This window comes from Hylobates moloch, unplaced genomic scaffold (genome assembly GCF_009828535.3).
Source record: "Hylobates moloch isolate HMO894 unplaced genomic scaffold, HMol_V3 SCAFFOLD_6, whole genome shotgun sequence".
In the NCBI taxonomy this organism is placed as follows: domain Eukaryota; kingdom Metazoa; phylum Chordata; class Mammalia; order Primates; family Hylobatidae; genus Hylobates; species Hylobates moloch.
Genome location: NW_026652281.1, coordinates 151,275,093 through 151,298,761, shown reverse-complemented (window position 1 = coordinate 151,298,761; position 23,669 = coordinate 151,275,093). Strand labels below are relative to the sequence as shown.

General features: G+C 47.9%; 1 protein-coding gene and 1 long non-coding RNA gene across 3 annotated transcripts in view; one reads left to right on the top strand and one right to left on the bottom strand.

The window, feature by feature from the left end:
- Positions 1–23,669, bottom strand: part of NSG2 (neuronal vesicle trafficking associated 2) — a 63,046-nt gene that overhangs the window by 4,383 nt on the left and 34,994 nt on the right. The window contains exon 4 of the mRNA XM_032158656.2: positions 451–561. Within this exon, the coding sequence (XP_032014547.1) occupies positions 451–561 (111 nt within the window). The remainder of the gene's footprint in view (positions 1–450; positions 562–23,669) is intronic.
- On the top strand, positions 4,981–23,440 carry LOC131383690 (uncharacterized). 2 transcript variants are annotated; one of them, XR_009213903.1, is made up of 4 exons: positions 4,981–5,401; positions 6,425–6,621; positions 22,301–22,509; positions 23,359–23,440. It is a non-coding gene; the product is annotated as an uncharacterized LOC131383690 (long non-coding RNA). The 2 variants fall into 2 exon arrangements; XR_009213904.1 differs by lacking the exon at positions 6,425–6,621.

Sequence of the window (23,669 nt, the reverse complement as noted above, 5' to 3'; positions counted from 1 at the left end):
TTTAATCAGAGCGTGGGTCAAGGGGAGACTTGGAGACAGAGCTTCAAACAACCTCAGAGGCACCAGCCCTGCCTTCACACCTCTGGATGGACACTGCAAGGGTAAGCAAACAGCCATTGAGCCAGGAAGACTCGCACCAAGCTGAGCTTTCCCAAAATGGAACAGTCCATGTCAAGAGGTAGTGAGCTACTTCCCTCATTGCTGATGTGCTGTCGAAGCTGGACCACCTCCTGGCCCTGGAGAGGACCATCTTGGGGGAGGAACTCTGCTGCTGACTGGAGACTGATCCCTCACGAAAACTTGGAAACTCCTTGCCAAACACATATTCCATTTTAAACAGTCAGTAGGGAGGTCGTCATACCCAGAATTTGGACATCAGTGAAGAGAAGACATTGATCAACCCTCTAACTGAACTTGATAGTGACCCAGGGCTACTCGACCACCTCTTACCTTATAGACGAATCCCTCTGGGCAGCTGTGATCATAGGTGAAGGCTTTGTAAACCACCAGGAACACGATGCACGCAAGGAAAGCTAGGGCCAGGCTGACAAGGATGGTGACCTGGAGGAACACAAAATTGAGAGTCATCCAGCCTCAGTCTGCCCACCTTCAGTCCCCGCATGCAGCCTTCAGAGCCTAGAACTGGCAGGCAGCATGGTATGCTAGAAAGGGGGACAGGCCCAAGGAACTGGTTGTGTCTTGGCTTTGTTACTAACTTGCAGTCTTAGGCAAGTTAGTCTAATCACTGAAGCTCCATTTTTTTTGTTTTGTTTTGTTTGTTTGTTTGTTTTTGTGAGATGGAGTCTCACTCTGTCACCCAGGCTGGAGAGCTGGAGTGCAATGGCACCATCTCAGCTCACTGCAACCTTCGCCTCCCGAGTTCAAGCGCTTCTCCCTGCCTCAGCCTTCCGAGTAGCTGGGATTACAGGCACTCACCACCACACCCAGCTAATTTTTGTATTTTTTAGTAAAGACAGGGTTTCACCATGTTGGCCGGGCTGGTCTTGAACTCCTGACCTCAGGTGATCCACCTGCTTCAGCTTCCTAAAGTACTGGGATTACAGGCATGAGCCACTGCGCCCGACCACTCCTTTCTGATTTAACATGTGATTTCCCCTTCATTTTCCTTTTCCTGATAACTATGTGGGATGTGGGGCAGTTGATCATTAAACCGACACTTTCAGTGCTTCCTGCTTTCCATCCCCACCCCACCCCACCACTGGTGCATTCCAACCTCGGACATCAACTGCTTCTTTCGCCTCTGCTTGGACATCTAATACACACTTTCAACACACTCCCAAACCAGATCCCCGCTCTCCTCCCCACTCAAACCTGCTCCACCTACATTCCTCTTCATCTCAGAATATGTCAATTTCACATTTGCAGTCACTCAGGCCAAACATCCTGAAGTCATCCATGACTCCCTTTTTCTCACACACCACATCCAATCTACCAGAAGAAACTATCATTTCTGCCTTCAAATACACCCATAATCTGACCACTTCTTACCACCTCAATCATGTCCAACCAGGTGGAAGCCATCATCATCTCTCACCTGCAGCATCTAACAGCCTTCTAACTAGTGACAACTTCCTTGTCCTCTAGGGTGTATTCATCACATAGCCACCAGAGAGAGCTTTGTAAAATCTAAAACAAAGCAGGGGCCAGGTGCAGTGGCTCACACCTGTAATCTCAGCACTTTGGGAGGCCAAGGTAGGAAGATCACTTGAGGTCAGGAGTTCGTGACCAGCCTGCCCAACATGGCGAAACCCCGTCTCTACTAAAAATACAAAAAAAAAAAAAAATAGCCAAGGGTGGTGGCAGGCACCTGTGATCCCAGCTACTGGGGAGGCTGAGGCAGGAGAATTGCTTGAACCTGGGAGGAGGAGGCTGCAGTGAGCTGAGATTGTGCCACTGCACTCCAGCCTGGGCGACAGAGTGAGACTCCATCTAAATAAATAAATAAATAAATAAATAAATAAATAAAAAAAACAAAGCATGGCCCTTTTCTGCTCGAAAGCATGCAGTGGTCTCCAGCCTAAATATAACCCAGTTCCTATCCACTATCTGAAAGCAACCTTTAGAAAAAATAATACAACACAAAACAAAGTGGGGGCACCATCAGGATTCATCTGAAACCAGTAATTGCTTAATTTCAGAGGCACCTCTAGGCTTGCACTGACCCCACTCCACCAGCTATGTACAAGGGGGCAGGGAAGTCCCCATGATACCGGGGCATCTAATATTACAAGCAGAATGTGTGTGTGTGTGTTATTTTTTAAAGCTAGTGTCCCTTTCAGTCAGTTGGCCTAGAAATATGGCAGGATTCTTCTCATGGAGGAAAGGTTCCTTTTGATTCAGAGAAAGAATAAAATTAACTTTGGGAGTGCCCATGCCATCTCTTTCCCACCCCTGGGCATGTTTATAAGGAAAGGAAGAGACAGGAGCCTACACTGCTCCAAAAATATGGAGTTGTCTGTTGGCCGTTTTAAATACTGGATGGGAGGAATTTGAAAAGGAAAAGAGGAAGATGGATATAGGGAGGATTCTGTCCAAATCTCTTGGGCAGACACTGTCCATGAGCAATTCCTAATGAGTGTGTATATGAAGTTTTAGGACAGTACTGTGTAACATTCAGTTTTAAGCTACTGTTGACACCATGTGCTGTCCATTCTCTCCATTACCCCAAGCCAGAAGTTGAAGCCTGTTGCATGCTTATCAGCTTCCTGCCCTGGATTGGAGTGATAACAGTATGGGGTGAGATGGTGCAGAGTTCAGTCCAGTATCACACGGGCAAGAGGTGGAGCCGAGGTGGAGAAATCAAGAGAAGTTGGACTTAAAGCAAGAGATACCCTGAAGACACATATGCATCCTAGGAAACTCCTATTTGAATAGTACGGGAAAGGGGGCCACCCAAGACCACGACTCACAAATGCTGAGGACATAGGAACACGTGATCAGCATGTGTTTGCAGTACAGATATAAAAAAATTTTAAATGCCCAGATTTTCCAATAGCCAAAAGGTAGAAACAGCCCAAATTTCCATCTGCTGATGAATGAATAAACAAATTGTGGTCTATCCATGCAGTGGAATGTTATTCAGCCACGAAAGGGAATGAAGGACCAGCTGCAGATGCAGACAGCCCTTCAAAACATGATGCTGAGCCAAAGAACCCAGATGCCAATGGCCACATGTCATGTGATTCCATCTGACGAGACACCAAGAATGGGGAAATGCACAGAAGCAGGTGCAGACTGAAGCCTGCTAGGACTAGGGGGTCTGGGGGAATTGGGAATGACTGATAAGGGGTATAGGGTTTCCTTTTGGGGTGATGAAAACATTTTGAAACTAGACAGAGGTGATGGTTGCACAGCATTATGAATGCACTAAATGCCACCACACTGCTCACTTTAAAGTCGTTATGTTTATGTTACATGAGTTTTCTCTTAGTTTTTTAAAATAAATGCCCAGAGTTCAGACAGCATCCTGGCACCTGCAGCTCTGCCCTGGGGACAGACAGCCAATTTCCTAAGTGGTGACCCTTTCTATTAAAGGGACATTAAAATCCTGCTGGCATCCCCTCCCCTCAAAGAGAACACACCTGGGCCCAGCCAAGAGCGTTGCCTATAGTCGCAGGCTCATCCACGGACTACAGTGCAGCTGCAGAGCTCGTGCGTGCGCAGGAGGGAGTTCAGAGCCTCAGCCCCAGCCTGCCATTGCCTCCAGCCTGATGCAGGGTCTGAGGGAGCTGCTGGAAAGCTTCCCATCCCACTGACCATGTGCAACCCCAAACCTTGCCTAGGCAGAGTCCCGGGCCTCTTGGGAGACTCAGGAGCCGGGCAAGACCTCCCAACACGGGTATGGACATGCCCAGACAGGGCTGGATGCAGCCCCTGGTCAGCAGCAGGTTAGTAAAGGGGCACTAGGAGCTGGTGCAGGACCCAGCAAGCCCGCCTGTGGGACAGGTTCCCCTTACAGGGTGGGCTCTTCCCCTGCTAACGTCCACTGAGTTAAGAAATCCCAAATAGGAACTGCAGGGGCTGATTCACCAAAGTGCCACCAGGGCTAGAGAGCACAGAGCACAGAGCAGGCCTCTAGCAAATGCTTCTGGAAAAAGAAAAGGGAGGGAGGGAGGTCCCTTTGAGGTAGTGGTTTCAAACCCTGCTTCACATTAGAAGCAGCTGAGGAGCTCGGCAATGCTGATGCCTAGGTTGTCACCACCCCCATGGATTCTAATTCCATGGGTCCAGGACAAGGCTGTCCAGGTAATTACCATGTGTAACCAGGAAGAGAAGCGCTGCTCTAGTAGGACTACCTGTGAGTGGTTCTCAAGCAGCTGCACATGTTAGAATCCCCTGGGATAGCCAGGATCGGTGGCTCACACCTGTAATCCCAGCACTTTAGGAGGCTGAGGTGGGTGGGTCACCTGAGGTCAGGAGTTTGAGACCAGCCTGACCAACATGGAGAAACCCCGTCTCTACTAAAAATACAAAGTTAGCCAGGCGTGGTGGCACATGCCTGTAATCCCAGCTACTAGGGAGGCTGAGGCAGGAGAATCGTTTGAACCTGGGAGGCGGAGGTTGCAGTGAGCTGAGATGGTGCCATTGCACTCCAGCCTGGGTGACAAGAGTGAAACTCCATCTCAAAAAAAAACATTGGGATTCAAACATTTCTAATGATCCTGGTGCTCTAGCCCTATCTCAAACCAACTACACCAGAATCTCTGGGGGTGCAGTCCAGGCCTCAGTGTGTTTCGAAGCCCCCAGGTGGTCCCCACATGCAAGCAGTCCTTTGTGCTGACAGTTGCCGGGGTGTCCTCTGTGACTGTCAGAGTCAAGGGTCTAATGCTGACTGGTTGCTACGGGTACAGCCCAGCCCATGGGATTCTGCCCAAGCAGGGCTAACTTCCGCCAGGCCTCACCACATGCTCCATAACCCCAGAATTAGGCTCAATGGAGGCTGTTTTAGCTGAAGGAGAGTTTGCCTCCCTGTCCTGAATTTGGTAACTTCTGCAACTGAAGGCCAATCATTCCTTAAGAGTCTGGGGAGGTCAGACAGTACATTGTGGTGAATCAGGCACAGGCTCTCTCTCCTGAGGCCTCACAGTCTACAGGGAGAGAGAGAGAGGGACTGATGGGTGCAGACACTTGCAATGCAGAGGTGACACCATGACTGAGGCCATCAGCACAGGGGGCTGCTGAACTTAACCAACTTGGGGGCAGGGGCATCACGGAAGTCCTCCTGGGGGATGTGACATCAGAAGTGACTTCATGGAAGAACATTAGGATTGAGGGGAAGAAGGCTCTGAGCAGAGGAAATGGCATCAGCCCTGGACAGAACATGGAGAGCACATGGGCTGTTCTGGAGGCATCACAGGCCTTGGCATGGTTGGCCCAAGGGGTATGAGTGATGGGGAAGCCTGGGGGCCTGGGCAGGGGGCAGAGAACAGATTACACTTGGACTTGATCTCAACGACAACAGGGAGCCAGTGACAGTTCTAAGCAGGGAAGCGACAGGGTGAGAATTATGTTTTGGAGTGATGTCTCTGGGGGCAACAGGAGGCATGTTTGCAGGGGGATGGCTGAAGGCAAGGGGGCCAGTGGGAAGGCCGATGTAGTAGGGCATGCCCCAGGTGCTGAGGCCAGACGGGGCAGTGGGGTGGAGTCAATGGCCTAAGATGGCATAGGAGGTGAGCACAGCACTGCGAGACAAGAGGAGGAAGGGCCGGCTCAGGCCGGCGAGTTCCACCGGTGAGCTTTCTGGATTCTGGATGACGGAGTTGTCAGTGGTTGCTGGGGTGGGGTGGGAGCTGGAGAGTCCTGGTTTGGTTCCAGGGCAAGATTTCCTACAGGCAGGTTTCAGTTCTGCGAGGCATTCTGCTGGACCCGGCCTCCCCGGCCTCCCTTTCTGGTGGATTTGTGAAATTCATGGGCCCACGTGCCTGATCCCTGCAACAAAGCTCCCGCCATGCCGGGTGAGCCTAAGAGGGCTGGGGAAAGAAACTCCCACTTCCCCACAAAGCACCTCTGAACATGAAAGCAGGACTCCACATCAATATTTATTGACTCGGTTTATATAACCTCCATCCTCAGAGACGTTCTAAAGCCCTTGGTTTCACCTCTTGAATTTAACAACCTGAGCCTCGCAATAAACAGCTCGCTAGTTCTCCAGCGCTAGATTGGAGGGTTTCATTAGAGGCACAGTCCTCACCACGGAATCACACTCTCTGCACCCGTCTCCCCTCATCCACTCACTCAGCCACTCATCGTCCGCTCAGTGCGAGTCTATTAAAGGGCCTACTGTGAGCCGGATGCTGTGCAGTCATTGCCTCAAGGAGTTCACAGGAGGGAGAGAGTCAGACATTCAATGAGCAAATCACCAAAGAAATAACCACTAACCAAGCACTGAATGTGGTCTGAACAGAGCACACGAAGGGGGCCCTTTGACGGGGTGGTCCTGGAAGCGAGAGGGGACTGGGATCCAGGCAATCCCGGGCTAGAGCATTGCAGCATTCTAGGCTGCCCAGAGATCCTATTAAGGAAGAGGAGCTCGAGGTTACAGAGGGCCTGGAAGAAGCAGTCTGGCTGTGACAAAGGGGACAAGGAGGAGAGAGCATTGAGGTGAGGCTGGAAGGAAGGCAGGGGCCAGCCCCCTAGGGCTTTGGAGGCCAATATCACCCTTGTCCTGCCCAAGAGAGTAGCTCCCCACAGAGGCAGCCCTGGTGCTGTCAGGGTAACATCTTCGCTCAGCCTGTACCCCCTCAACCACCCTCCAGTCTCATGTACCTCTCCCCACTGGCTCACATTGTCCCCCTCCAGCCCCGGCACCCTGACAGCTCCTGCAGTTGCTTTTCTGGGCCTTGGGCCAGGCCTGGAGCCCCCGTGTGCCCTTCCTCAGCAAGGAGAACATCTCCTCAGCATTCGGATCCAGCCCTGAACCCCCAATCCATCCCCACTCTGTAGCTGGGGCCTGGTTCAGTTCCTCCTCCATAGGAGCACACTGCATCCCCATCATCCCTCTCGCCTCCCAGCCACCTTCTGCGGGAAGGCCTTGGGCAGCAAGCGAGTCGCACCCTTTTCTCTGTGCCCAGCAGTGACTCATACAAAGTGGGGATCAGAAACATTTCCTGACCTGCAGTGTTGAGTTGAATTAAGACCAGAGAGACAGAGAGAGAGAGACAGACACATAGACACACAAACACAGTCATACACACACAGACACACACAGAGAGACACACTCACACACAGTTACACACACACAGACACACACACTGAGAGAGAAAGGTACACACACAGAGACACAAACACACACGAGAGAGACACACACAGAGACACAAAGAGACACACACAGTTACACACACAGAGAGACAGACACACACACTGAGAAACACACAGAGACACACACACAGAGAGACACAGTTACACACACACAGACACAGAAACATACACAGAGACACAGACACACACACACACATACAGAGACACACACACTGAGAAAGACACACACACACAGACATACACACATGCACACACACAGCCTCCCCCCAGACATCCACAAGCAGAGAGACATGCACCCTGGCCCAAACCGTGCCGTGTGCAGGTGTAGTGGTGCACGGAAGCACCTGCATGTCTCCTCCTGTTCTCTTTCCTCTCCTCAACCCCACCACCCCACACATGTGCCCAACAAAAGCACTTTAACCTTGAAGAGAATCAGAGTTTGGGTTGGCACCCACGAAGATGCACCCAAGATTCCTCTTCAGCCTTGTGAGATCCAAGAGACAAGAGAGGAAGAATTCAAAATAGAGCACAGAGTTGGCGACTCTGGCAAAGATGACTACAGTCACAGCGACCACTGCCCCACAACTCTCCCTCCATCTAATCACAGTGGCAGGAGTCGTAACAATAATAACAGATGCTAAGAGTTATTGGGAACATAGTATACACTATCGTCACAATCATATGAAGTAGAATTATTATCCCCATTTTGCTGATGGAGAAAGTGAGGCTCTGAGAGGTGAAGTGACTTGCCCAAGGTTCCCCAGTTGGTAAGAGGTAAGTCGAGAAAAGGCACCAAGTTGTCTCATGGGCACCTTGACCTCACCATGCCCATGACCAGCCTCAGCTGTGGCAGGAGGCAGCACTGCCCACTGCATCTGGGGTCTGACTCTGCAGCCACCCCTGCCTCCACTTCTCCCCCAGAGCCATGCCCAGGCAGACACCAGCTCTGGCAGCTTCTGCCAATGACACAGCTTATTTATCTCCCCCTGCCCCCATATTCATCATAAGCCCCCTGGCCAGACCACCATCACCTCTCCCCTGGGTGCAGCAGCCTCACTGCTCCTGGGCCTCCAGCCTCTAGGCTTCCAGTCCGCCCTAGACTCTCCAACAAGCCAACTTGGTCACACTGCCTCCCTGATGAACGAGCCACCACACCTACAGGATGAGGGCTCATCCCTTGGCAGAGCAGACAAGGCATTTTCAGATTTAACCTCCATTCCCTTTTCAGCCCCAACCCTGGCCCTCCAAGCTCCAGGCACCCCAGTTTTCCCCACACCCATCATCTTACAGCTGCTGGTCTCTGCCTAGAACGCCGGTTCCCACTCCTCAGCCTGTCAAGTCCCTGCTCACCCTACACTCAGCTCAGCTATCTCCTCCTCCCCAAAGTCTTCCCCAAAAGTCCTCAGGCAATGTTGAGCTGCTACCCTGTCTGATCACAGCTCTTCAAGACACTTCTCCTAGGGCACTTTAATTAACCTCACCTGTCTGCCGCCCCTCTTGGCACGCAGTGTGGGGTAATACTTCCCACTTCCATTTACTAGGCACTGATTGTGTCAGGCGCTGTTCTCGGCACTGTACATGGATTTACTCTTGCAAAGCTTACAACCGCCCTATGAGGTAGGTGCTATTATATCTTCATTCTTCAGATGAGCAGACTAAGGCACAGAGAGGTTGCATAATTTTCTCAAGGTCACACAGCTCATTAAGTAATCCAGCCAGGTATCTAGCTCTATGTAGCATGGCCTGGGCTCTTAGCCTATGCTGTGCTCCACATAAAGCTTGGGCTGAGATATTTTATTCACTAATTATTAACTGAGCACCTACAGTGTGTCAGAGATAATTGCACACATTGGGCATACAAAGAGGACAGGGGAGTCCCTGCTTGCATAAAGTCTACCTTTAATCTTTTGAGTTTCCTTTTCTGTCAAAGGGGAATTGTAACAACATCTGCCTCTTGGAGTTCTGAGGGTTACGTGGGATAATGCATGTGGGACCTGAAAGTGGGTTGAGTGGTGGCCCCTGAAATACATGCCCACGTCCAAATCTCCAGAACCTGTCAATGTGATCTTATTTAGAAAAGGTGTCTTTGCAGATGTAATTTAGTTAAGAATCTTGAGATGAAATTATCCTGGATTATTCAGGCAGGCCCTGAATTCAAGCAGTGCCCTTATTAGAGACATGCAGAGGGAGACAGACCCACAGAGAGAAGAGAAGCCACATGAAACGGGAGGCGGGATTGGAGTGATGCATCCACAAGGCTGGGAACACCTGCACTCACCACAAGCCCGAAGAGGAAAGGAGACATTCTTCCCTGGAGACTTCAGAGGAAATGTGGCCCTGCCAACACCTCAGCAGTGGATGTCTGACATCCTGAACTGTGAAAGAACACGTTTCTGTTGCATTCAGCCACACAGTTTATGGTCATTTGTTTTGGCAGCTCCAGGAAATGAATACAGCGCCCTCCCGCAGTGCCTGGTATACGTGCTACAAATGTGGGCTTCTCTATTCCCCCATATTGTCTGCCATGCTCCTCAGCATGGACCTCAAAAGCGCCAACCACTCAGGAAGACTGCCATATGAACTGCTCTTGCATATCTTTTCAGCCTTTCTCCTCTTAGTGAACTCCTAGTCAGGCTTCAAAGCCCAACTCACCATGTCACCTCCGCTGAGAAGCCTTCCTTTGCCTATTTGTGCTCTCACTACACTTTGTGCATCCATCTACCACTTAGCACTCAGCCTACGGGATTACAATTGTTCACTGTGTGTGTCATGTGGACAGGGACCAAATCTTATTCCCAACTTCCAACTCATGACCTGGCATGGGATAGGGAGAGGCTAATTCATTCCCTAGCCCACACCTTATCCTCATTTTTTGGTACAAAGCACTGGCTGCAGTGAGTTTTCAGGACCTGTCTTAACTGTTCTATAGCTTGGCAGAGTGACTGAAGGGAAGGGAAGAACCCAGTTGGATGAAATCACTGCATATGGTCATCTGAAGTATAGTTTTTCTGATGCTAGAAGAATTCTTAGTTGACCCTGAAGTGGCCTCTTTGTCTGCCTGCTGTGCCCCTCAAAGACGAGAAGCTTCTCTCTGACAGCTGGGAGAGCTGGACCCTGCATTCTGGAAAGTATTTAGGCAGTTCTCTGCAGTAACTATGACCACATCGTGACAGGGGTCAATCTCGCTTCTGCTTCTGACGAGCTGTGTGACCTTGGGTAAGATGCTTCATCTCTCTGAGCCCCTTTTTCTTCATCTGTTAAATGGAGACCAAAAAAATCAATCCCACCACATAGGATTGCTGTGAAGATTAAATGAGATGGTGCCTATAAATTGCCTGGTATTATTGGCCCAGCCTATGGGCTTACCTGATAATAACAATCACTTATTGACTATTCAATAATGAGTGAGGCATTTGGCGAGTGATTTTTATGTGTAATCTCCTTTAAACCTCATGATAGCCCTGGAAGCTGAATTATTACCCCCATTTTACAACTGTAGAAACTGAAGCACAGAGAGGTTTAGTAACTTGTCTGAGGCCACATGGTTACTGAAGGAGTACAGCCTGCTTAGAACTCTGGAGTATCTCATTCTAAAGCCCTCAACCCTAACCATACCTTAACTGGCATTGTGATACATATTTTCCTGTCCTGCAGCCACATTTGCTTGTAATAGTGCAATGAAGCAAGATACCATGCACAATGCATACTATAAACTTATTCTAGGAAGATATGTCACCACCCAGGTAGAAACCTCAGGAATTAGGAAGACAGTGGAGAAAACCAAAAACCCTTCCACTGTCAAGCCAGGATGCTGATCTAGGACGCTCATCAAGTCAGGAAACATGAACTTCATTAACACTCAGGTACTGCCACATCTTAGCACCACAGTGCACAATAAACCAGTCTTTTTTATGAAGAACGCAAACCCTGGAAACCTCAAAGCAATAGAACCACTCACATCAGGGAAATTAAACTTTGTGGGGAAATAAAAACAGGGCTGCCAAACAGACATTTGCCTTCTGTATGTGGCAGCTGGAACCTCCAGAGACAGAATTAGGCCTCCTGGTACCTTGTTCCTGGCTGAGCCCCAAAGATCCTGACAATAGGGCTTGAGCAGAAAGTTCAAAGGGGTTGCAACCTCTGTAAAGTCTGCCCAGATGACACCTGGGGTTTTTTTAGCCCTTCCCCTAGTACCAAGTAGTGAATGAAGCAGAGCCTTCGAAGCCAGAAGGTCTAGACTGAAAGCACAGCTCACCACCTGCTCACCAATGAAGCTGGGAAAGTTGCTTACCCTTTGGAATCCTCAGCTTACTTCTCTGAAAGGTAGGTGACACTGATAACTGCCTCACAATAGCTGTTGGATGGCGGGGCATGGTAGTGCCTAAAAGCGCTCAGGATAGGCCTAGCCTATCCTAGTAGATGCTCAGCCTCTCCCAGGAAGCCTTTAGTTAATTAGCATACATGGAATGCTTACATACATTTCAATACTTCATGCCCCTGCAACTCCATGAAGTGGGTGCTATCAATGCACCCACTGTACAATGTTGTATCAGAGAGCGACGGAAAGACCTTACATATGTGAGGGGCAGGGTGAGGATTATAACTCAGACCTGTCTCACTCAGAAGCCCAGCTGGCTAACCACATGTTAGACTGCCTATAAACCTACAATGACATTACAGTTCATTTGTATTAAAAATATATTGCACCATTATTATAAGAACAATATTGAAAATCCAAAAGGAAAAATACCTATTATAATCCTGCCATCAATCCCCCATATGTTTTTATAGGCTTGCTTCTTGTTCCCATCTACATGGATCCCAGCTTAAATCTTGATTCCTTCTGTTCCATCCCATTTTACACACTGTGGCCCCTCCAACTTATATAATCACATACAGCATCCTCACGTGCCAAGTCTGGGCCACCTCAGAATCAAGACAAGCCTTGACCTCACCACCTACACAATGGCTCTAAATCAGTGCGCTAATGTACGAAAAACTGTCATGAGGTACAATCAAGATGATAAAATGCAAGAGGAAAGAGTGCCATGTAAATGCTAAAGTGACAAATTAATGCTTCTTGTTGTCATTGTTGTTATCTTTATAATTATGCATCATTTATGAATTTGGTTTGGCTATCCCCTCAGCACGAAGCCATTGAGTATTAGTCTGTGTTGCCTGGGTATTACACTGTATTACATCTGTGATCCATCCTCCCCAACCGACAGCCCCTCAAGGGCAGGGCCATACCCTCTGTGTTTGACCTTCCCCAGGGCCTGAGGGCGCCACCCTTTAAGGGTTTTGCTGAGGATTCATATTAATGGGACAGAAAAGCACCTTTGACATGGATCATTTCCTCTTTGACCCTTCCTGCCTCCCCAACCCTAACCATTCTCCCTGTTGGACACCAAAGCTATCTTCTTAAATTACTCTTCTGAACATTGCATGGTGGGGCTGAAAGCCCTCCCCTGACTTCCCATCTCCTGGCACAGCAGGTCTATGACTTGACTAAGCATCAGAACCATCTAAGGAGGGTGGTAAGATGCAGAGTCCTGAGTACACATAGATTCTGATCCCCTTGTTCTACCATAACACCCAGAAATCAGCATTTTCCATACAAATCCAGGAAGTTTGAATGCAAGTAGCCTGGAGACTGTCATTGGAGCAAGACAATGTTCAAAATCCTTTGTCTGGCTTCTGAATAAAGGAGGGCAAGAAACTCACATCCTTAAATCGTCAGCTACTCAGCACTTGACAAGTATCATCTCACTAAGTCCTACCCAGGATTCCATAAAGTGAGGACTGTCGATATTCCTGGTTTTCAGATGGCAAAACTGAGGCTTGCAGATGTTGGGTAAATTGTGGATTAAATAATGGATTATCCAGCCAATTAGTAGTAAAGCGAGACCTAGAAGCCAGGTTTTCCTGGATCCAAAACACGTGTTATTTCCTTGGCACTGTGCTATTTCCATCATCTGGTCCCTGCTTACCTGTCCCACTTCACTAATTGTTCCTGCCTCAGACACACACACACACGACTGTCCTAGTTCCTGAAAGTTCTAGGCTGTCTGCTACTGGCATGCCTTCCACGGCCTCCCACTTAGAGGGTGCTCCACACACACACCAGGAAACCTTCCCAGACTTCCTCTGTGAGCAAGGCCCCCCCAGGCTCCCAAGGCCATCAGTTCCAGCTGTGGCCATACATCACATGTGCTATCATGGCCATGTAACACATCAGCCTGCCCCAGCAGTCCATGAGCCCCTCAAGAGTAGGGCCTGTGCCTCGGTGGCCGCCTGCCCAGCTCTTGGCCTGGCCCTGCACAAAGGGCACACAGGTGAACTCAGATGAAGAACTCACATTCATTTGCTTCATCCAACCCCAAGAGAAAGGCCCCAGAGCAGGGCCAGACCATCCCCCTCAGCCCAGAGGGCCATCCGTGCAGATCCCGGCTCCAGTCAGAGGCGCACAACTGTCTCGCTGCATCCCCGCCAACCGTCTGTCTAGACACAGCCTGCATTACCATCTCCATGGAGACATGAGCCCGGCAGCCCAAATAGCTTGTTCCATTAAGCTACTTCCATTCCTTAATCCCCTTTCTTGGCAGAAAAGTTGACGGAAAAAAAAAAAAAAGAGGAAGAAGAAGGGGAAGGAAGAAGAAAAGAATCAGATCAGCAAAGTTGGTTTGGAAAATTAAAAATCATCCCCAAATTTCAATGTGTGGCACTGCTAGGCATGCCAGTGGGGGTTCCCCTGCCAGATAAACTACTCCATGTCTCCCTGTAATTCTTGCAAGGATAAGAATAATGCCTGCTAATACCACAGTCTAGCATACCCAGCAGTATCTCCTCTGGACATAAGTCAGCCATGTTGGGGAAGATGGCATTTCTGCCCCTGTGCTCAATTTGCTACCTTGTCCATGAGGAGGAAGGAATCTCTACCCTGTCTTCTACCTCCCCACCCCGCTGCCCTAAACAAATACACACAGACACACAGACACACTCTACCTGGGAGGAGTCTTGGAGGGCGTTTTCACACAAAACAGTTCACACAGCCAGCCTGAGATTGGTGCCCTTGGAAAGGTCTGCATGCAAGACTGGCCTCTTTGCTGGTGTCTGGGAAGCTGGATTTTAAGAGTGTTCCCACCATCCCCAGAACTGATAGGAGTGGCTCACCCTGCCTAACTTGTACTTACAATATGGCTTAGGTTGAACACCTGGAGTCTGAAACTTGGGTGGGTGCTAAGCAAACAGTGCCTATGTGACCAGCCCCCAGTGAAAACCCTGGAGACAGTCTCTAACGAGCTTCCCTGGCGGACATTTCCCACACGCCTCTGAAACTGCTGCGGGAATGAAGTGCATCCTCCATGACTCCACTGGGAGACGATTCTTGGAAGGTTGTGCCCGGTTTCCCCTCGACGTTGCCTCATGCTCTTTTTTTCTTTTCTTTTGCTGATTTTGCTGTGTATCCCTTTGCTGTAAGAGATCACAGCCATGTATACAGCCATATGCTCAGTGCTGTGAGTCCTCCTGGTGAATCATCGAACCTGGGGATGGTCTTGGGGACCGTCAACACAGCTGCCCCTGTGCTCAATGTGAAGGCAGGAGAAGGCATTCCGTATGTTATTTTTCAGAGTCGCACTCGTAACGAGCTATGCTTTACCAGGGACCCTGTGCCTTAAAAGGCAGGCACCAGGTTCCAGCCCTTTGCCTTTCTCTTCCTGCCTCCCAGAGCCCAGGCCCCACCAACATCTCATCCTGGCCGGGTATGGTGGCTCATGCCTATAATCCCAGCACTTTGGGAGGTCAAGGCAGGAGTATTACTTGAGGCCAGGAGTTCAAGACCAGCCTGGGCAACATAGCAAAATCCCATCTCTACAAAAAAGAAAAAAGTAAAAATTAGCTGGGGGTGGCGGTGCATGCCTGCAGTCCCAGCTACTCAGGAGGCTGAGCTGGGAGGATCACTTGAGCCCAGGGAGTTTGAGGCTACAGTGAGTCGTGCACCCCAGCCTGGGCAACAAATCAAGCAAGAACTGTCTGAAACATGCAAACAACACAATCCTCACCAACTCTTCCTTTCCTTCTTTCCTCATGGGTCAGGATGAGGGTAAGGGTCTTATTCTTCCTGCACAGAGAAGCCTGGGGTATCTTTTTTGGGCCAGGCTCCTCTGTGCAGGAAGAATAAGACCCTCTTCCTCTCCTTCCCTGTGGCATGCTGACTTCAACTATCTTTCAGTGAGCCTGACACTAGACATGGAAAAAAAATACACCCTCTCCTACCTTCCACCTCATGGGTTTCCCTCTGGTGGTGGCATACACTTTGGACTGCCTCCTTGCACTGCAGGATGAGACCCCTCTTTGGGGCGAGGGTGGGCACAACAGGACAGGAATCTGCAAATTCATTGAGGACCCCATCCTGAGCCTCAACCCCAGCTTTGCTTAGTGGAGGTGCTGCCCTTCAGAGTTAGGGATGCTTGCTAGGTGAATACAGCAGTTCTTTGCCATTTGGGGCTTGTCCTTATAGACAGACCTCCTTGTCAGTGAGCCTTAGAAGGCAAGAGTGGTGGGATTCCAGAATCCAAAGCCCCTTTCTGATCCCTGTCAGTATCAGTATGCAGATGGGGGTCATGGCTGACCCCACATCCACTCAGCCCCTTCAAGGGGCTCGCCAATTTCCCCTTTAAATAATACCTAGAAGCCAAGTCTGCCCTCAAAGCCCACATGTTCCCAGGTCAGGAAGTATGTTTCACTGTGACTTCACCTTTGCATCCATCTGTTCTGTCCTGATAAAGAGAAAAACCAGGTCTTGACCTCAGCTTTGGCCTGAAGCCAGAAACACGCATGCTTAGATTCCCACCCATCACTTTCTGGGTCTCTTATTACATTTCCTGGGCTCAGCTGTCTTATCTGGAAATGAGGATCCTAATAGCCACCTTGAAGCACTGATGTAAGGAGGAAATGAAATCATTGTGTGGAAATGCCAAGACCAGCGCCTGGCATAGAGCAGGTGCCCAGAGACCAAGGATCTGGGAGAAGGAACATGCCATAGGATCTAAAGTCTTGTTCCTCTCCCTGTCCCATAGTTCCCATGTTTCAAATGAGTTTTTTTCATGCCAAACAGACTCATTTATTCAATATGAATGAATTCATTCTCCTGTTTTGGATTTATCAGACTCATGCACATATCTGAGAATAGGAGATAACCAGGGTGATCATGATATTTCTGTTGGTCTATTTGGCCTAATAGGAAGAAAAGGAATCATTTCCTTGGGGTGTTGTGAAATACTGGAATGAGGCTGAAGACAGCCTTCACTACTGGCCAGAGCTGGTCTGGAGCCAGTATAGCCTCTGGGGGCAGATGGACTCTCCGCCTGCAGCTTCTCCCACTATTACCACCTGTGCGACTTTGAACAAGTTTTGTGATATCTCTAAGCCTCAGTTTCTTCATTCATAAAACAGGAACGAGAATGCCCTCTCACACCCCAAAACGCTGAAAGGTGGAATGAGATTATGGAGCTCACCTGTCTGGCTTCGGTCTGAAACAGTATGTGTTCAGTAAATGGCATCTAAGTCAATATATCAGAATTCCTGTAAAGATCCTCTCTTGGATAGAAATGACAGCCCTAAAATGGCAAGACAGGTTTTGGAGGTAACATCTGTGGAGGGCCTGTTTACTGCCCATTGTTCTGTCTAATCCCTCAATTGGGGTCAATCCCTAAAGAAGGAGTTGGCTTTGTCTGTGGGCTGCGCTCTCATATCCAAGATGATTTCATTGGAAAGGCTTAATATGCATATTAGAATTTATTAAACATGATGTAGTTATTTTAACTTCATTTCTTGTTAACAATTTTTTTTTTTTTTTTTTGAGACAGGGTCTCCCTCTGTTACCCAGTCTGGAGTGCAGTGGTGCAATCTTGGCTTACTGCAGCCTCAGCCTCCCAGGATCAAGTGATCCTCCCACCTCAGCCTCCTGTAAGTAGGAGGACTTGCAGGCGTGCACCACTATGCCCAGCTATTTTTTTATTACTATTTTTTTGTAGAGATGGAGTCTCACTATGTTTCCCAGGCTGGTCTCAAACTCTTGGTTTCAAGTAACCCTCCTACCTCAGCCTCCCAAAGTGCTGGGATTACAAGCATGAGCCACCATGCTCAGCCTCATTTCTTACTAATAATTTTTAAAACCAACTCTATAAGGCAGATCCTGTCATTTTTCCTGTTTTATACATGAAGAAAATGAAACCCAGAGTAGTTAAGTTACCTGCCTATAAGGAAACTCAATTAATGAATGGAGTAGCCAGGATTTGAATTCAGGTGTGACCCCAAAGGCCATGTGCACCGTCTACTCACTCCACAGCCTCTGGAGTGGCCGTATGATTGTTGCAGCATGGAATACACAGGTTCCCTCCATCCTCAAACCAAAAAGATTGCATTATCATAATGTTTGGTCAGCTCCCCATGGAAGCCCCCCAAAAACCCATTAAAGAAGCCCATTCTCTAGGGCCCCAATGAATCTCACTAAGTAAATTGCCTTTTGAAAGTAAAAGGAAAATGAAACATCTGTGGCCTCAAACTTTATATGAGCAATAATTCAGGAGTCTCTTTCAGAACCCAGAGAGGAAAGCTCCCCATGGGAAGAAGGAGAGGTATAGAAGTGTGATTCCTGGGTGTAGAGCCAGAAACTCATTAATATTTGTGGAATCCTTGAAAGAGAAAAAGCACAGTTTGAACTGGAACATTCCAAAGTAGTAATTCATTTCCCAAATTAATGTGCTGTGGTATAATGGTTAGGAAGAAAAGCGAGGGTCCAACGGCCCTGACGACGTAGGAGATAAATCTCTGGAATCCCAAAATGTTTTTCATTTTCAAAGTTCAAGTCATCATTCAATATGGGCCAGAGAATACTAAGACCTTTGACAGTGAACCTCTTATAGGATGGAGAAGCTGAGGCCTTAACTCACAAGGTTGTGCCTTTATAAGGCAACAAAGCAAAAGCAAGTGCGTCATAGATGGAAACCTGTTTACCTAGATCTCACCGACCTGTTGAGAGGAAAGGAGCCAACCTGGCCTGGTGACCTTCTCTGTGCAAGCAGGGAGCAGGCACACACCACCAATGAGTGAAAAAGGCTGGTGTGGCATGCTCGGGACCTAGAGGGAACCTGCCTCATTGACAGGGGACAGCAGCTGCACAGCTCCAGACACTCATTGTCAAGGACGGGAATGAGATTCTAACATGGCTGATCTGATTTTTCAAGAAAGGCAGAGATCTTGAAATTACATGAAGTTTCCCAGTTTTTAAATTGGGGATGGTGCTTTCATTACTTTCTTTTGTTACTTGCATTAAGCCTTTCAACAACTCTGTCTGGTTGGGCTTTTTATCCCTATTTTAGAGGAAATAAGTTTCCAGAAAGTGATTGGCCCGGGGTCTGTTAGCCAGCAATCACCCCAATCTGTTCAACAAGGCCCAAGGTGAGGCCAGGAGTGTGACTTGTCTGGGGCTGAGCCGGGAGCTGGCTCCCAGCTGGCACCATGGGCTCCTGTGGCCAGTCACTTTACAGGGCAGGGCAGGGGGTTAAATGGGTCTGAAACATGTGTCCACAAAAATCTCCAAATACGTACAGGCCACCACCTACCACAAAGGAGGGATTTGAGAATGTAGAGGAGAAGGACCTAATATTCATTGAGCATCCCTATAAGCCAGGAGCTGGGCTTTGTGTGCATTGCCTTAGTTTAAGTCCAAAATAACAACAGCGGTTTGACAAAGATGTCATTAATCCCCATCTGACTGTGGCAAGGTGACGGGACTTCCTAGCCTTGCACAGCCAGGCCAGGTGAAGTCTCTTCTTTCTGACATTTGTTCAATACACCTAGGCCTTCCTCTAGCCTGGGATGTGGAGCTTTCATCCACGAACTTGTCAATCACTAGCGTTTGGGAAAAATGATCCAAACAAGAAAACCCTCACAAGTCTTACCAGAGTCATTTTGTACAAAGTGAAACTCAGGAAATTAAGATGTCATCGCACAGTCTTGCTGTTTCCACAGGCAATGATTGTAGCTACAAGTTTGTCCCAAAATGCAGGCAAATGGGCTTGGAGCAGTGAGGTCATGAAGCTTATTTACTGCTGCCATGATGATAATTTTAATTTGTTATTAAGAAAATGAAGGGCTAGCAAGAGTTCAGGATACAGATGATACAGCAGTTTAGCTTTGGCTGTTCAGAGACTGGGGTGCAGAAGCCTAAAAGAGAACCAGTGTGAGGCGGGAAAAGGAGAACAGGCCTTACCATCAAACTAGGATTTAATCTCTGCTCCACAATTTCCTGGCTGTGTTACCTTCAGTACACGATGCCACCTCTCTGAGCCTCAGTCTCCTTATCTGCATCTCTTTATCTGAATCATAACACCTACCTGCTAGGTACATTGGGTGGACTTCCAAAGATGCTGGATGTAAAGCTCCCATAAATGTTAGCTATTATTACTGTCATTATTATTTAAATACACACCTATGGAGTCACCAATAGAGCCAACCATTTGACTTCCTGCCACTAAAATAGCCGGATGCCTGGCTGGACTGCTTAATTTCATCAAGATGGTCTGGTGAGTCACAGCCTTAATTAACTTTCCCATGGTTTGATCAGGGCAGAAATCAGACTCTTGCATTTTACCCACTCTTCCTGGCTCCAAAAAAGATGGACGTGCACATCCTTATCCACCATTCTGACTGTACGAAGACAAGAAAATCATCCAGTAGACACAGGAGTGCACGCACAGCCAGGCTGCAAGGCCACAGAGACATCGCCATAGAACATTAGAGCAAGAGCCTGGAACCTAATGAAATTATCTTCCCTCAGCCGACCTGCCTGCTGCAGCTGCAATTTGGGTCCCCTGTTTGTGTGCTTATTCAACTGTGACCCCGTAGCCCTGGCAGGATGAGTGGGGCCTCACAACCTAGGGTGGGGCGTCCGCCCAGGGGTGTCTTCCTTTACGCAAAGCTCTTCTTTGAGGGGTTATGGACAAACCACATGGCTGGAGGTGAGCTTCAGATCTGGGCTGCTTCCTGGACACAGAAAATAAAGCAGGACAGGAGATGCAGAGAGCGTGGAATGCTCTTCACTACAGGCTCCGTGGAAGGAGCTCGCATCAAGCCAGCTGAGAAAGCCAGTTTGACATTCACCTGTGGCAGACCTGGGTTTTGACTGAACTGCTTGCTCCTTGAGAGGCCCAAGGCCCCGAGGACTCTTCTCGGTAGCCCCTGCATCTGGCCAGGACTTGGTTACAGTAGGTGCTTGATAAACCTATGCTAAATAAAAAGTGCCACCTAACTTGTTTCACTCATCTTCTCTTTATTACACTTCCATCTTTTTCCAGAAATGACTTCCGGCAACTTACAGGCTCCACGTTGAGTGTTCACACTGTGCCCAATTCTGCCCTGCGCACTTTGCTTGGTTTCTCCACAACAATATTGTGATCAGTATAATTACTGTTATTCCCATTTTATAGATGAGAAAAATAGTATTGGGGGAAATGGAAGGAAAAAGGATGGCCATAAGTTGGAGGCAGGTATGGTAACAGTGTCCCTACTTGTAGCAGGCGGGCAAGACATATAGCTCAACGTTTTCCAGAAACCTGACCAATGACAGGAAACGGGTCAGTGATAACATTCATAGAGTCCAGAATATAAAAACAAACTGATTGCTCAGAAGATGCACAAATGGCCCCTATCTAACCCATGTGGCCTTGGACAAGTCCCTTCTCTCTCATTCTCTATCTTCTGTACAAAGGGAGTGATTACAATAATGTCCCCATCACGGGGCACCTATGCAGGTCAAGGAAGTAGACAAATGCAGCAGTCACTGTACCTAGAACCCAGAAGATGCTGTATCAGTGTTCGTTCTCCTGTCTTTTTTTATGGTCTTTTGTTCTCCCTCCATTTACTGAAGGCAACGTCTTGGAGTGTGGGTGTTTAACTACAAAGTCATCAGCAACCAAGCAGCTGCCCAACCAGCTCATTATTACCTAAAAAGAAGAAAGGAGCTATGCAAGGAAGCTTTGCAAGCATGCCAGCTCCTGAATTTCATGAGCAGTGGGCAGCTGAATGGTGAGTTCTCCCCTGAGCTTGGCTTGAAACGCGTGTAAGAATGAAAGGGGCCTCCAGCACAGTCCACCTCTTGCCACTCTGTTATAGTGCCATGCCCTGGGATATTCAGGAAAGTTATGCTGTTCCCTCATCTCCTGCAGCCGAGAAACACAATTGATTTTCCTGGCCTCATTTCTGTTATAAAAAACAATTTCCCCCAGGGATCCCCAGAGAACTAAAATGGAGAAAATCTCATTCATATTTTACCATGTAAGCCAAAGCCTAATTGTTCACTGGACAATAGATACAAGCTGAACGCCTAGCCCTTTGCTGGCCCTGGGCCAGGCACATGGGATGTAGGGATGACATATATGTGGTGTCTGCTCTCAGGAAAGACTCATAGAAGGCAAGGTGAGAAGTAATGTGATGGAGATGGCACTGGGGAGTGGGGCTCCTGGGCCAGCCTAGAAGGAGAGAGTAAAAAGGGGATCCAGGTGGAGAGAACAGCCTGTCCCAGGGTGTGGACGTTGGGGTAGCCCATGATGGTGAAACGCAAGTCTTGGATGGTAAGCAGAGGAAGCCTGAGAAAGGAGCATAAGGTTCAGACTGAAGAGTTTACTGGGGGCACTAGAGAGCCAGTGGGTCTTTCATATCCGGCATTCATGGACATGGTTCCACTGGAGTTTTTAAAATCACTTTGGCAGCTTGGATGGAAATTAATGGGAAGCAGTGGATTTTGGAAGTAGGAAGACCAGTCAAGGGCTCTAAAAATAATCTAGACTTGAACAAGTGTCCCATACCCCATAGTACTTCATAGCCCAGTACTCAGCTAGGTATTTTGGGAGATACCAAAATGAGGTAAATGTAGATTTTCTGGGTGCCAACTGTGTTTTGATGCTTTACATATATTATCTAAGTATGACAAAATAAGATCGGTGTCTCCATCTCACAGGTGAAAGACCCAAATTCATGGAAGAGAAATGAGTCACACAGGGAGCCAGTGGCAGAGCCACACCTCACAGAGCAATCAATGTGCTCTACTCTGCAGACCTGCAACAGAGAGGGAAGCCAGACTCAGATGCAAGAAGGAAAGACAATGTGTTGGCTCAGTGTGTACAGCCTGGAGTGAGCTACTGAACTCTAAACCCAAGGATGACTAATGTAAGCCTAAAGGGTAATCTGCAAATACTGCTCCATTAATATTCAATGATAAATGATATTGCTTTAGAATCAAATTCACATAAATGGAAGCTTCAGCTGTATGTCAGTACCCTGGGAACATTAAATTGTAGGCCACGTCTTCTACTTCCATGAATCATCCATACCATCTACCCCAAGGCTCGGGACATGGAAGCTACTCTGTAAACACTTATTGACTGAATCTTTAAAATATTGAGATTTTCTTTCCTTCCTTCCCTCCCTCCCTCCCTCCCTCCCTCTCTCTCTTTTTGAAAAAATTGCTGAAGGGAGTTACAATTAAAAGAATGGCAATGGGTGCATTTCTAAATGTAATCTTTCAAAGCTTCAGACAGGTGGTCGGGCACAAATGAAATTTATTTGTATATTAATTCTTCACATATTTACTGAAAACTACCCACATCCTTCCAAATGTTAAGATGATTTTGTGGGTTAATTCTGTTTTTAAAAAATATATAAATAGATTATTTCTCTACTGTCATATTTTCCAGGACATGGAGAAAGAAAAATGCATGTACGTTTTCTTTCTTTCTTTTTTTTTTTTTGAGTCAGAGTCTCACTGTTGCTCAGGCTGGAGTGCAGTGGTGTGATCTCGGCTTACTGCAAGCTCTGCCTCCCGGGTTCACACCATTCTCCTGCCTCAGCCTCCCAAGTAACTGGGACTACAGGTGCCCGCCACCACACCCGGCTAATTTTTTGTATTTTTAGTAGAGACGGGGTTTCACTGTGTTAGCCAGGATGGTCTCGATCTCCTGACCTCGTGATCTGCCTGCACATTCTTTTTTTAAAAATGCTTGTACATTCTTTTTACAGAGGCAGAATGACATTAATACCAGACCTGATGAAGACAGCACAAAAAGTAAAACTCAACACAACCTCACAATATTAATAAAGCAAAAATTTTAAATACAGTAATGTGTTAGCAAAGAGAACTCCATGGTACACCATGACCAAATGAGGACATGTAAGAATGGCTTAATATCTGAAAATATATTAGTATAATTTACCATAATGCCGAGTCAAAGAAGACAAACCATATCACCATGTCCATAAATGCAGAAAGGGCATTTGGGGGGGAAAAAAACATCAAAATGTAAATGCTAAAACACTAGAAATAGCAAATC